Raw genomic sequence first — 13,064 nt, forward strand, 5'->3', positions numbered from 1 at the left:
ATAAGTAAAGCGCAATAACTCATTGTACCACCGGAGGAGTATCTAAGATCACTTATAATATCTAACCCAGTGTAAATCATTGCTATCCTGTGTTGTTTAGGGGTGTCGGTCAGCTCGCTTGTTCAGTAGGTTGCACTTCGATCCATCAACAGTTGGTTGAAGATGCCAGTGTCAAAGCCCTGGATGTGAAAGGCTAGCTGCACTTTCTGGTGGCCACTGCCCCTAAACAAATCCCCTGTCCTGGAATATCTAAATCAGTATATTGAACAACCCAAGTGCCTCTGGCTCCTCTGTGTTGAGGCTGCCACCAGTGGGCATCAAAACCATTTGTGGACAGTCTTCCTTTTCTTGACCTTTCTCCTTCAAACGGCCAATGGGGCCACTTTTAGTTTCCATCACAAACCAGACCACATGGTCAAGGTGTTGATCAACTAAGATCAATTTCGTGCTGACTTTTAGCTTCATTGTGTGGAGTGAGACAGATCTCTAAGTCAAAGAGAAATTGGGTAGAGATGGCAGGACTAATATAGTAGGCCTTCACCACTCCCCTAAGGATCATTGGCAGCCAGTTGTTTGGCTTTGTCTCCTGTGGAAACTGCAGGGTGTACCCTCTCCCCTCCTCTCCCCTCCTCTGTTCTCCCTCCCCTCCTCTCTCCTCCCCTCCCCTCCCCTTCTCTCCTTTCCCCTCCCCCTCTCCTCCCCCTCCCCTTCCCTCTCCCCTCCTCTCCCCTCCTGTCCCTTCCTCTGTTCTCCCTCCCCTCCTCTCCTCTCCTCCCCTCCTCTCCACTCCTCTCCTCTCCCCTCCCCTCTTCTCTCCCCCTCCTCTCCTCCCCTCTCCTCACTTCTCACCCCTCCCCTCCCCTCTCCTCCCCTCCTCTCCTCTCCTCTCCTCTCCACCCCTCTCCTCTCCCCTCTCCTCCCCTCCCCTCCTCTCCTCTCCTCTCACATAACCTTGACTTCCACTTCATGTGGTCCACTCTGAAGCTGTGATCAGTCCCATCCCACAGCAAAAAGGGAGGAAGTCTCAACGTGCAAATGTCCTGCTGAAGGACTAGTGGGTCCTTTGGGCCCAGATGCCACAGGCTATTAGGTCAGCTAACCCTCCTCCAAGCACGGCCCCTCAGAAGGGAGCCAAGAAAAGAGCGGGCCTCCAGTAGAAATGCTTTTCTTCTTCCCCTCAACTTTCCTGTTTCTATCTTTCTTTACACTCTCCCTTTTGTAACAATTGTAACATAGATTTATTAAATACCTTCTGTGCAGCAATTTTTCTATCTGTGTCATAAAACCTTATTAACTTAGTACGATCATCGCTCCCATTTTATATATGAGAAACCCAGATCACCATGCTCATTTGAAGTGAGGCAGATCTGTCCTCACATTCCTCAGGAGAGGAGAGGAGGAGAGGGGAGGGGAGGGGTGAGAGGTGAGGAGAGGGGAGGAGAGAAGAGGAGAGGAGGGGGAGAGGAGAGGGGAGGGGAGGGGAGAGGAGAGGAGTAGAGAGGGAAGGGGAGGGGGGAGGAGAGGGGAGGGGAGAGGAGAGGAGGGGGTGGAGAGGAGAGGAGTGGAGAGGGAAAGGGAGGGGGGAGGAGAGGGGAGGAGAAAGGAGAGAAGGGGAGGGGAGGAAAGAGGAGGGGAGGAGAGGAGAGAAGTGGAGAGGGAAGGGGAGGGGGGAGGAGAGGGGAGGGGAAAGGAAAGAAGGGGAGGGAAGGGGAGGAGAGAGGAGAGGAGGAGAGGAGGGGAGGAGAGGAGAGGAGGGGAGAACAGAGGAAGGGAGAGGAGGGGAGAGGAGGGGAGAGGGTACACCCTGCAGTTTCCACAGGAGACAAAGCCAAACAACTGACTGCCAATGATCCTTAGGGGAGTGGTGAAGGTCTACTTTTCACCTGCCTATCCAATGGTTCCTATCTCTAGCATGCTTTAGTCACCGGAGAGGAAAAACATCCTCTGGAATCTGTCGAATACTAAGTTGGAAAAACAGTGGATACAAATAAAACACCTGGAAAAGGGGGCAGAGGAGACTAGAACCAGGTAAAGTCGTGGGGCCCGGCCTCTGAAGGTACAAGTGGGGTGCAGGTGGGGTAGGCTGGGAAAGCAATTCAAATCTTGATTAAAGACATACTAGGTAGAAATCCATTCAGACCCGAGTGAGAAAACCTGTTCTCAGTGGCAAAGGTGTCCCACCTCTGAGCTCCACAGCTGTCCAGAGGTGCTGGCATGTAAAGCTGCATGGGTCCCACAGTGATGAATCTGTATTTCAAATACGAACACACTGGACGGGTAGGTGACTGCTGTGAAGTTCCTCATAATAAATGTCAGCATTCCGAAGGACCCAGCGTGGCCTTGCTTCCAGGGACTGCAGAGTTCCTCTGAACTCTAAGCAGCCACCTCTCACATGCCAGCCTGCAGCTCAAGGTTGACATGAATGTGCATGTGAGTCCCTTCCTTAGTGAGCAGAGTAGTGAGATACTCTAATTTATGCTGAGGACCAGGGTCAGTGGGGGAGAGTTGTACGTGTGTTACAAAGAAATCCGCATAAGAATAATGTGTACTGGGGGCAGGAGAGATGGCTCAGCAGGTAAGAGCACTGGCTGCTCTTCCAGAGGACCTGGGTTCAATTCCCAGCACTCACATGGCATCTCACAGCTGTCTGTAATTCAAGTTCTAGTGGATCTGCCTCCCTTACAAAGACATGCAGGTCAAACACCAATGCATATAAAAACTAAAAAAAAAAAAAAGAATAATATGAACATACTCAATACCAGGACAAAGCCACCCCTGCCTCACCAGTCCAAGTGGACCCACTTCTCTTGCGGGGGGGTGGGGGGGGGTGGGGGGGTGGGGGGGGGATATACTTTAGATTTCTTTTGCTTGTTAGCCTGGAACAAATTTACACTTGTCTTAGGAAACATACAAACTGTTTCCAGCAATTTTGAGAAGCTGTGTGCTCCTCACCGTATGGCCACACGTGTGCAATAACAGAGCACACAGCACGCCCGTGGAAGGGAATAACAGTTCTTTTACTTAGAGAAAGGAAGGATAATGGTTACTTAGAAAGTGTCCCAGACAGGCTGTCAAACTGAATTCAGAGAGTTGGAGTCTGACTCCAGGGCCGGGCTGGCTGGCTGAACTCCCCTGAGATTGGGGTTTCCTGCCTGCCAGGGCTTAGAGACAAGGATTCTTTGTTTCCAGTCTCTCTCTCTCTCTCTCTCTCTCTCTCTCTCTCTCTCTCTCTCTCTCTCTCTTTCTCTCTCTCTCCCCCTCTCCTCTCCTCTCCCGTCTCTCAAAAATAAACAAATAAAAACAAAAATAAAAAAGCCAACGCATCTCTGAAAGAGGGTCAGATAGGAAACAGACAAAACACCAACTCTGGAATTTCAAAGAAAACTGTTAAAAAAAAAACTGGGGAGAGAAAGCTACTGTTTATCCATAATATCCATATCACAAACCTTGCCTCTGGACCACAAAAATAGCTAGGAAATACACATCTGCACCCTCACCCATGAACCCTCTGTCTCTGTGTCTCTGTGTCTCTGTCTGTCTGTCTGTCTGTCTGTCTGTCTCTCTCTCTCTCTCTCTCTCACACACACACACACACACACACAGCTCATGTCCATGGTTTCTATGCTCACTTACCCTCCCCACCCATAAACTCACAATTTGAATGCTGGGCCTCCCAGAGTGTGAGTCTAATAGCATATCACCCTCATCCACTGTACGTGTGTGGTGAACAAAGACTCGACTCATTTAGATTTTCCCCATCCTTACGAAACTTATCTGCATCTTTAAAGTCATGGAAAATTTCTAAGATATGTAAAAGAGAAAAGTCTAATGAAGCCTGCCCCAATTACTCTGCCTGAACAATTATGAATCCATGGTCTATCTCAGTTCAGCTCTACCACACTACCCCTGGGCCTGAGAATTGAGAGGCAAACTCCTGGCTCCTGCTTCTGACTCCATACCTGACCTTCCGGTCTCACCATGAAATGCCTAAGTGCACTGTCTCCCAGGTCTGTGGAAGCCACTGCTAGAGACCCACCCAAGGATTCCCCCTTCACACGTCACTCACTGACACTTTGTTCATTGGTTTAGGGACTTATCTTTTTAAAAATACCACCTAGAACACCCAGGGCCCCATGGGACAGTGCCGACACAAATACCCTAGACTAGACTCATAACTCCGCCATTTCTATAGCCAGCTCCAGCTCGTCCAGAGGCCTCCATATTCCACCAAAACCTCTCAAATGATAGCATCCAGAACTCCTATGGGGTGGGGAGGCTGTGTGCAGGGGGCAGCAGGAAGACTTTCTGAAGCCATACTGCTTATCTCTCATGTTTGGTTGGTGTTTGAATGGCATCTCTTGGCTATCATATTCCCAGCATTCAGGAAGGTATACTGTATGCAACAAACCCTCCAAAAGTGAAGGGGTCAATGAATGACTGGGAGAGGAGAGAAGGAATCACAGAATTTGAGTCTACTCCTCATTAAGGTACTGACCATCTACATCATTTGCATGAATATACAGGGTCAGCGAGGTGGCTCGCTGGGTAAAGGCACTTGCTGCTAAGCCTGAAGATCTGAGTTCCAATCCTAGAACTTACATGGTAGAAGGAACTAACTCTATTGGGTTGTCTCTGACCTCTACCTTCAAGCTATAGCACATGTAAACAACCCTACCACACACAAAGTAAATTAACATAATTAAAACATTAAAAATTAAAAAAAAAATAACCCTATACAGGTTGAATCTCTCATACAAAATGCTGTGGTCAGAGGTGTTTCGGATCATGGACTTCTTAGGTCAGTGTGTGACTTTGGCTGGGCCCACACCTTTTTATGGCCTCTGATTTCTTGCCATATAAAAGGTATCCAGTGGATTCTCAGTTGTAGTACTTCTTAACTTTTGATTCCTTTCTTACCCTCAGAGATCTTGAGCGTGACACGTGACTTTGCATTTGTGGGTGTGGTCTTATGGCATTTCTTGGCGTTTCATCGGGGTCTCTCCCTAGGAAGTTTTTGAGCAACTTGACTGTCTTGGCTACGGTAAGCTTGCCTAGTGCTGCACACCCCTCTAGAGTACAATGTCTTCACATCGTTAGCAGCTGGTAGCCCTCAAATATACTGGAATATTTCCCCAACAATAATGTTAATTACTATTATAATTTTTCTCATAAATCATAATAATGTACTGTTATTAATATAATTTTATCAAGCATTTTTGGCACGTCAGACATCACGCTGGCTTACGAGGGCATGGCAATTATCCTCATTTTATACATGAGGAAATGGAGTGTTGTGGCTTTAATCGGAAATGTCTCCCACAGGCTCATGCTTTGGATGCTTGCTCCCCAGTGGGTGGTACGATTTCGTGGAAATCTTTAAGAGAGATACTGGCTGGAGGAAGTGGATCCCTCGGGGTAGACCATTGAAGGGTATAGCTTCACACTCCATCCCCGCCTAGCTCTCGGCCTCCTGGCCGCCTGGTCCACCACCATGTGAGTGCCTGCTACCACATGTTCTCCTCGTCGTCATCACACATGCCTCAGCCCACGCTTTCTTCGCCACGATGCATGGAAGCCTCTCTCAAACCACAACATTTCTAAGTTTCCCTGTGGAGTTGTTTCTGCTGGGTTTTTGTGACAGCAACCCAAATACCACAGTGAGACAGTAAAAAGCAAACCCTTGCCGATGGTCACACTGCAGTCCCATCAGTGTGACACCTGGATAGGAGGTGGGCGTCTACCTCAGGTGAACAGAACACATCCCTCAACTGAGATAAAAATGTGGGAAGCAGCCCCCAAGGCAGCACAGAAAACCTATGCTGGGTTGAGTCCCGTTCTGTCCCCAAACAGGGCTGTCATCCAAGGAAGGCTGTGAGCTCTTGGCCTTATTGCCCTCATCTGCAGAATGGGGACAAAAGGTAACAGACCTGCGGTCTCATAGCAATGGTGTGAGGCACAAATGGATAACGGATGTGAAAACGTTTGGTAAACACTAAAAGGCTACAGAGAAGGATTGCTCTTCCATGCTGGGCCCTTGTCCTTGACATTCTTGAGAGGCGACACTCTCTTAAGCATGGTCCATAAATATTAGTTGAGCATTCTGCATATGGGACACAGAGGTGATTTAGTCCCTCTCTTCTCAATCCTTGGCAAGTAAGAAGACAGACTTTTTAATCCATCAGTCAAGGTAACTGCCAGTGATGGAGCCTTCTGCAGACCATCCACCCTTGGCAGCTGGGGTGGCCGGTGGTTTTCAGTTTACACATTGGGCATCAGGTCTCAAAGGTTCCAGGTGGGGGCTAGAAGCTTAGCGCTTCACCAGCCCTCGGCAGCTATGAGTTCCAGGAGTTAGGGAACAAGGAGCTCAATATCCTCTGCCTTTTGGAGAACTAGAGGTATTTAGGCAGATGCAGGATAGCAGGATAAGGGTTAAGGAAATGGGGACTTAGGCATGCTGAGGGGCTTGAAGATGGTGGCTCACTCTTGCCTGTGGTGAGGCCACTGGGGACACGGGGCAGGGCGGGGGGCTGCGGCTGGAACTGCCCAGAAAAACAAAGAGGAGCTGGGACCTTGGATCTGCAGTCCCACTCCGGAATGCAGCATGCAGGACAGGGAAGAGGAGAGAGGAGACAAGCTTGGCTCTAGGATGCTTGCGTGGAAAGGCCGCTTAGCTTCTAAATCTTCATTGTTCTCCCATAAACTCAAGTTAGCAACACCCGATCTTCCCTTAGAGGGCCGAATGAGGACACAGAAGCAGGGAGCTTCCGGGATGTGAAATGCTGTACTCATACCCAGGTGTCAGCAACAGTAATAATGGCTTTCACTCACCGATGCTTACAATCAATATATCCACAGGTCTTTGTCTAGGATGACCTGGGGACAGGCAAGGTCAGAAGGAGCCAGAAAGACCTGGAGTGGCCCTGAGATGTTGTGCTGGTTACTCTCCTTCTGTACTTTGAAGCAGGGCTTGTCAAGCTGGGTAGCAGGTTAGGAGAAGCCTGGAGAACTTAAGGGAAAAAAATTCTTGGGCCCTCTAGGCACCCGGTAGAGATTTAGAATGAGTCCACTGTGTTTGGGCCTGGGCATCCGTGTTTGTTTTTATTTTTGCACTTACATTTTTTGAATAAACATTACCACTTGAACCACTTCTAAGTGTGTAACTTAGGGGGACTTTGCACACCCAAAGGCGGTGAGGCTGTCACCAGCTTCTGTCTCTAGTGCTCTTTCTCCCTTCAGTCAACCCAAGTCCTTCTCCCTGGCTGCAGTCTCTGGGGGCCAGTCTTCATTCCGTCCAGTGAGTGCCAGGGCTCCAGAGAGGGGAGGCAAGTCATAGAGGACCTGGCCCAGGACATCAGTGTTTTACAGACTCCACAAGGGGCTGCCTGTGCATGCAGGACCAGGGGGTCTGGCCAAGGGGACGCTGTGTATGAACTCATTTCTGGAAAGGGAAGAGGGATGTAGCTGGAGGCAGTAGTGAAAACCTACAGGGACAGAGAGAAATGTTGCAAAAATTCGAATTTCTGCACCAAATTACATTTTGGAAAAGATAGCCAGAAGGAAAAGACTGTATTTTTGAGGAGGAACTTTGGCAATGAGTGCCATTAAATTATACATATTTTACAAATACATAATGTTTATGTACATACTCTGGGAACTCAGAGTGATATTACCAAGTATATATGCAATGTATGACAACCAAGTCAAACACACTGGCGTATCCTTCACTTCATAAATTTAATCCCTGGGGCTAGGGAGATGGCTCACTTGGTAAGGTGCCTGTGGATCAAGCATGGAAATCCAAATTTGGATCCCTGCACCCATTATTAGCCTGCTGCACTGTGGGTCTGTGATCCCAAAGCTGAGGAGGTAGAGGTGGGGGAATTCTGGAGTTTACTGGACAGCCAGCAGAGCTCAATGGATGAGTTCCAGGTTCAGTGAGAGACTCTGTCTCAAAAAATTAGAGTGCGAAGCAACCAAGGGAAACACCTGATGTCAGCCTCTAGCCCCCACATGCGTGTGTACAGATGTGTACATGCATCCACACGCACACATGCACACGCCCTCAAACATGCAGTCACACACACACAATTGTTGTTAATTGGTGATATCCAAAACCCTCCTACTGGCTGTTTGGAAATAGTGAATCAGTTGTTGTCAACTACGGTTTTCCTACTGTGCTCTAGAAGCTTTCCCTGGGTTCAGACCACACCACTGTCTCCACCAGCCACTACCTCTCTGCATCATTCCACTCTCGTCCTTCCCAGACTCTAGGAACAACCACATCTCTCTCCTGTGACAGAGACTTAGGGACTTCCCTTTCCATACACCGAGGAGCTACCAAACCATCGAGGGAGCCACTTTCCTTGTGTCCCACCTTTCTTTACAGAGTGGAAACAATAACAGCCGATTCACAGAAAGGTGCAGAGCTCAAAAGCAAAGTATGTGCACGTGCCTGGCACACTCCAAAATCCTGCCCAAGGGACAGCAATGGACGCTGCGGAAGTGGGTCACCATAACTTCTGTCCTCGTTTATTTTTTAAGTACATTAAATTTGGCAGCTAAAGGCAGAGACCGCTCAACAGTTCCATCTGGGTTCAACCGAGACTCTCAACAGGTTTCAAGCCCTAAAGATCTGTGGAGATCAATTTTTGAAATGTTACCTCACTTTCTGCATAAAACAACTCTTCGATATCTGCAGTCAGTTTTCCAGGAGATGGGCTAAAAGGATGATCATGCCGTTCTGAACTAAAACAGGGTTATGGCTGCTAAGTACCACGAAGACACACTGACAGACATCATCTCCTCTTTCCTTTGTGCCTGATGCCAGCCAGCACCTGCCCTTTGCGGAGCAGAGGCACCCATGGGCACAAGCCCAGCTCTGAATTGAGTGCTGTGTGTGCCTCTTATTCAAAAAAAGACGGAGTCAAGGTGGCATTGATGTCTTCTACTTCTTTTTCCATTTAATATTAAAAAATAAAGATAGCTATTAGGGAAGGAGAGGGGCAGGGAGGTGGGAAGAGGGTGAAAGGGGGGGGGAGTCTGTTAGCTTTGTATTGCTAATGTACTAATGTACTTTGTTTTGTGGCAGGCTGGGTTGTTCAGCCAGACTAGGGCGAAGGCAGCCGCTTAAGTGGAGAGCTTTCCTGGTGACAAAAGACGCACCTGCAAGGCACAGGCTTAATCGTCTCTAGAGGCCAGGGTGGAGGGAGGCTGGGAGATAAATGCCCCGCACCACCTGAATGGGGCAGCCGGTGCGTTTGCCTGGATGCTACAGTCAATTCATGTCAGAAGAGGGCTGCTACCCAGTAGGAGCTGGCTGCTCCTGCAAGCCGCCTGAATGAGGCAGCAGCGAGACAAATGCACTCTCCACACAAAAGGGCCAGCGGAGGAGGGGCTCTGGCTGGCAGGTAGAGAGCGAGCCAGGGCTGGGGGCTGCGCAGGACTTCTCAGCAGGACAGGGTTGGTTAGCAACACATTTCAATGTCACTAATCCAGTTTTTCCCTCTAAACCTGTATTTTAACCCAGTATGAACAAATAGCCCATTGGTTTTCATCCAGTCCAAAGTCTCATTGGTTTATTCCGATGGTACCAGCAGGCTGTACACTAAATCCTAATTCAGCAGTTCAAAAGCTGGCCTTCCCTTCCCTCTCCCTCCCTGGCGTTCTTCCCTCTTGTTTCTTCCTCTCCTCTCCTTCAGTCCCCCTCCTTGGTCATTCCTCCTTGCTGTCCTTCTCTTTTTCCCTCTCTTCAGTGCTCCCTGCCCTTCTTTCTTTCCAAACCTGCAAGCTGTGCCTCCATCCTCAGCCATCTCAGAAGCCTAGAGCTCCAGAGTCAGCCCTTGACCCTCCTTAGAACTCGGAGGACCTGGATGTGATGAAGCCAAGTGACTGGACCTCAGTGGATTTGTCATGAAAATAAATGTTCTCTGCTACAGACATGTGTGACATGATGTTACAGGAGGTCGCCAGGCTTGTAGACAGAGTGGGCAGAGCGTCACCGCTCAGGACAACCAAGCACCTGATTTGGAGAATCAGTGGCCAAAACAAGACTAGGTTGGGTAATAGAACAGGAAGGAAAGAACAAGAAAAACACCTAAAAGCAGAATCATTATGTTGTATAATCCTACCATTAAAGGTCCTGGTCATTATCAAGTCATACACTGTTAGCAGGAAACAGAGTCCTGTGTGACTGACTGAAGGTGTGATCTGGAGTGAGACGTGGGGATGTTTGGGTCTCTGTTCCCTTCATACTCCATGAGAATTTGGAACCGAAAGTTGTCTTTCCAGAGAAGAACCTGCAGCGGTGCTGAACCCTTTTGTCTCTGTCCAATTTTGTAACGGAGTAGGTCAAGAAAGACTAGGACTGGAGAGTGTCCAGGAAGAGAGATGCCTGTCAAACTCCTATTGTCCCGCCAACCCTACTCCAAAGATTTCATCTGTGGACTGCCCCCTCCTCCACTGCCATGGGAAGATTGGTTTTCACTCTTTCTTTGGTTTCTAATAATTATTTTCTCCATTAATTAAGCAGATATCATGAACTATTCATCCATTTAAATGCTAAAATCAAACAGTATCTGGTCCAATTCTACAATATTATAATGTCATAAATAAATGAGTGTGCCCCCCCCCCGTGTGTGTGTGTGTGTGTGTGTGTGTGTGTGTGTGTGAGATGCTGGATCAAACCCAAGGCTTCACACATTCTGAACAAGCATTCTACCAACTAGCATGAGCTCCAGCCCCTGTTGACTATGAAATACTACTTTAACGTTCACTAAAACCATTTTTTAAGACAGTTCTCTTTCTTTCTGACCAAAACTAGATGAAATCAAATGAATAGTTTGATGAAACCAACCCAAACTAGACCAGACCAGCCTATACTAGACCAAATCTTCAAACTACCATTTTGAACATGAATTGACAAAGCTAAAAGTTTTTCAGAAGAAAACCCTCAAAACGAAACTTTACAAGATAGACACACACACAATCTATTATCTTCACCAGGAGAGCCCCCAAGAGGGAACACCCTTCTCTTCCAGGGGTGATGTCTTTAAATTATATCCTTGTGGTGTTTTTATGAGAGACTTCAAAGCCTCTCTTGTAGTTTTGAAACTAGTGGCAGAAGGAGGCAAAACATCTTTTAGAGTTTTTTTTTTTTTTTAGTTTTGTGTACTAGAAAAATAGTTTCCTGAGCAAGAAATTGGTGTCCAGACCTGGCATTTCCCACCTGTCTGAACAGTATGAAGCTGTGCTGTGTCTGGTAGTAGAGGGAGTCTGGGCATATGAGGAGGTGGACTTACCTTCCTTGACACTCAGCCGTGAGGACTGGTCTGTGTGGGAGGTTGTATTGTAGGCCAGCAGTGAACCTGAAATAAAAGCAAAAACTAAATGTCATGCTTCAGTTTAGATCTAGAATGTTCTCCAAAGTTCTGTGTGTTAAAGCCAAGGCTCCCAGCATGTTGGTATTAAGTAGAGGAAACTTTAGAGATATAGTAGGAGGCCTACTGATCCTTTGAGTGGGACCCCACCTCTGAGGTGGTGATGCTGTAACAGGAACTTTCCCCCAGTGTCAAGGCACACAGAACTCAAGGCACACAGAGTGGTGCATTGACTCTCCAGGCATCTTAGAGCGCTGATGTACGGTCTTCTAACATGAAGCTCTGGCGTAAACATCTCTGTATCAGGCACCAGTGAAGCCATTCAGAAGGGATAATTGGTTTTTGGTTGTCATTGCATGTAAAACACATGCTCCCTTCTTTTCCAAAACTAGATTTGTCCCTTTGTTTAAAGTGAACCCATGAGTTTTTATTTTGTAAAATGGAGGCATTTTTGGGATTCTTCTCATGATTCTCCTGGGGACATTTTGAAAAGCCATCAAAACTAGGGCTGGGATCTGCTTTTACAAAGGACACCATGAGCTTAACACATGTGTTTGAGGCTAAGAAAGCCTTTCTAAAACAACTCTTGTCCCTGGGGCATGTGGCTAAGGGGACTGACGGGAGGCCGGGCTGGGAATGGTTTGATGGTTTGTCAGTCAGTCTCTTCTTAGTCTTCAGTCAAGGAGGGGCTCAGAAGCAGAGTGGTGTGTGTCTCCCCCCGGCCTCCCTGTTATGAATGAGTGTTCTGGTTGAGCATCCAGAGAAAATATGGGTCCTACCAGGGCAACCAAGGACTCCTCCTGGGACATAAGACTCCTGGCTTAGGTACCTATCCTTTCTAGCTCTGTAGTAGTTCCCAGATGAAAATCAGGAGGAGATAGATGGGTGACATTTAGAGGTTACTATATGCTGAAGTGCAGCTAGATGGATAGCATTTTTTTCTAAGTGACACATCCGCCCCAATGCAGATGCAGCATTCAGTTTTCAAGAATACCAGTGAACAAGCAACAGATTCATTTTAGTTTAAGCGATCATACTTCAAAGTGACAAGTTCATCTGAGTATAGGTCCATCAGCATAGCTCCTCTGGGTCATGTGGCCCTCATCTGCGCTGGGCGAAGAGTTAGTTACACCTACTGAATGGGGATGGCTTCTATAAAACCAAGCCTGGATGGTGTGCAGTACAGACCCTCACTTGTTTTCAGCGTTCAGTCAAAGCGAGCAGTTATCATGACTGCTTTTAGTTACAGAGAATGGAAACCCTTTACGCAAGAGCTTGCGGGCACTGGCCTTGCCGTCTGGAATTCCAGCTAGGAATGGGTTCTGCCGCAATGAGAAATAATCCTCCGTGACTGGACAGAGCTTCAGAAATGGAACCAAACGTTCCAAGAGAATACCCAAAACCTCTCAGGGGTAAGACCAAGAATGTCTGTACCTCTGTCGCAGGCATTTTCTCCCTCGGGCAGAAACTCGCTGCTACGGCAAATAAAGAAAAATGATGGTCTCTGAGCGGCGAGTCATTAGTGCGAAGTTAGGCCAGAGACGGGACTCAGATAAACCAGGTTTATTAAATTTCCCCATGGTCAGAGTTCCTCTCTGAGCACACGTGAAGCCACAGGAAACTCCCAGAATGCCAAGAGAAAGGGTTGCCTGACCTCCACAAAGCCTGCATGAAATACATATTTCATGG

General features: G+C 47.8%; 1 protein-coding gene across 2 annotated transcripts in view; it reads right to left on the reverse strand.

Moving 5' to 3' along the window:
- Fli1 (Fli-1 proto-oncogene, ETS transcription factor) overlaps positions 1–13,064 on the reverse strand; it is a 119,334-nt gene that overhangs the window by 18,938 nt on the left and 87,332 nt on the right. For both annotated transcript variants that reach the window (XM_042280617.2, XM_076575949.1), the window contains exon 5: positions 11,298–11,363. In XM_042280617.2, coding sequence (XP_042136551.1) covers positions 11,298–11,363 — 66 coding nt within the window. The remainder of the gene's footprint in view (positions 1–11,297; positions 11,364–13,064) is intronic.

This window comes from Peromyscus maniculatus, chromosome 7 (genome assembly GCF_049852395.1).
Source record: "Peromyscus maniculatus bairdii isolate BWxNUB_F1_BW_parent chromosome 7, HU_Pman_BW_mat_3.1, whole genome shotgun sequence".
In the NCBI taxonomy this organism is placed as follows: domain Eukaryota; kingdom Metazoa; phylum Chordata; class Mammalia; order Rodentia; family Cricetidae; genus Peromyscus; species Peromyscus maniculatus.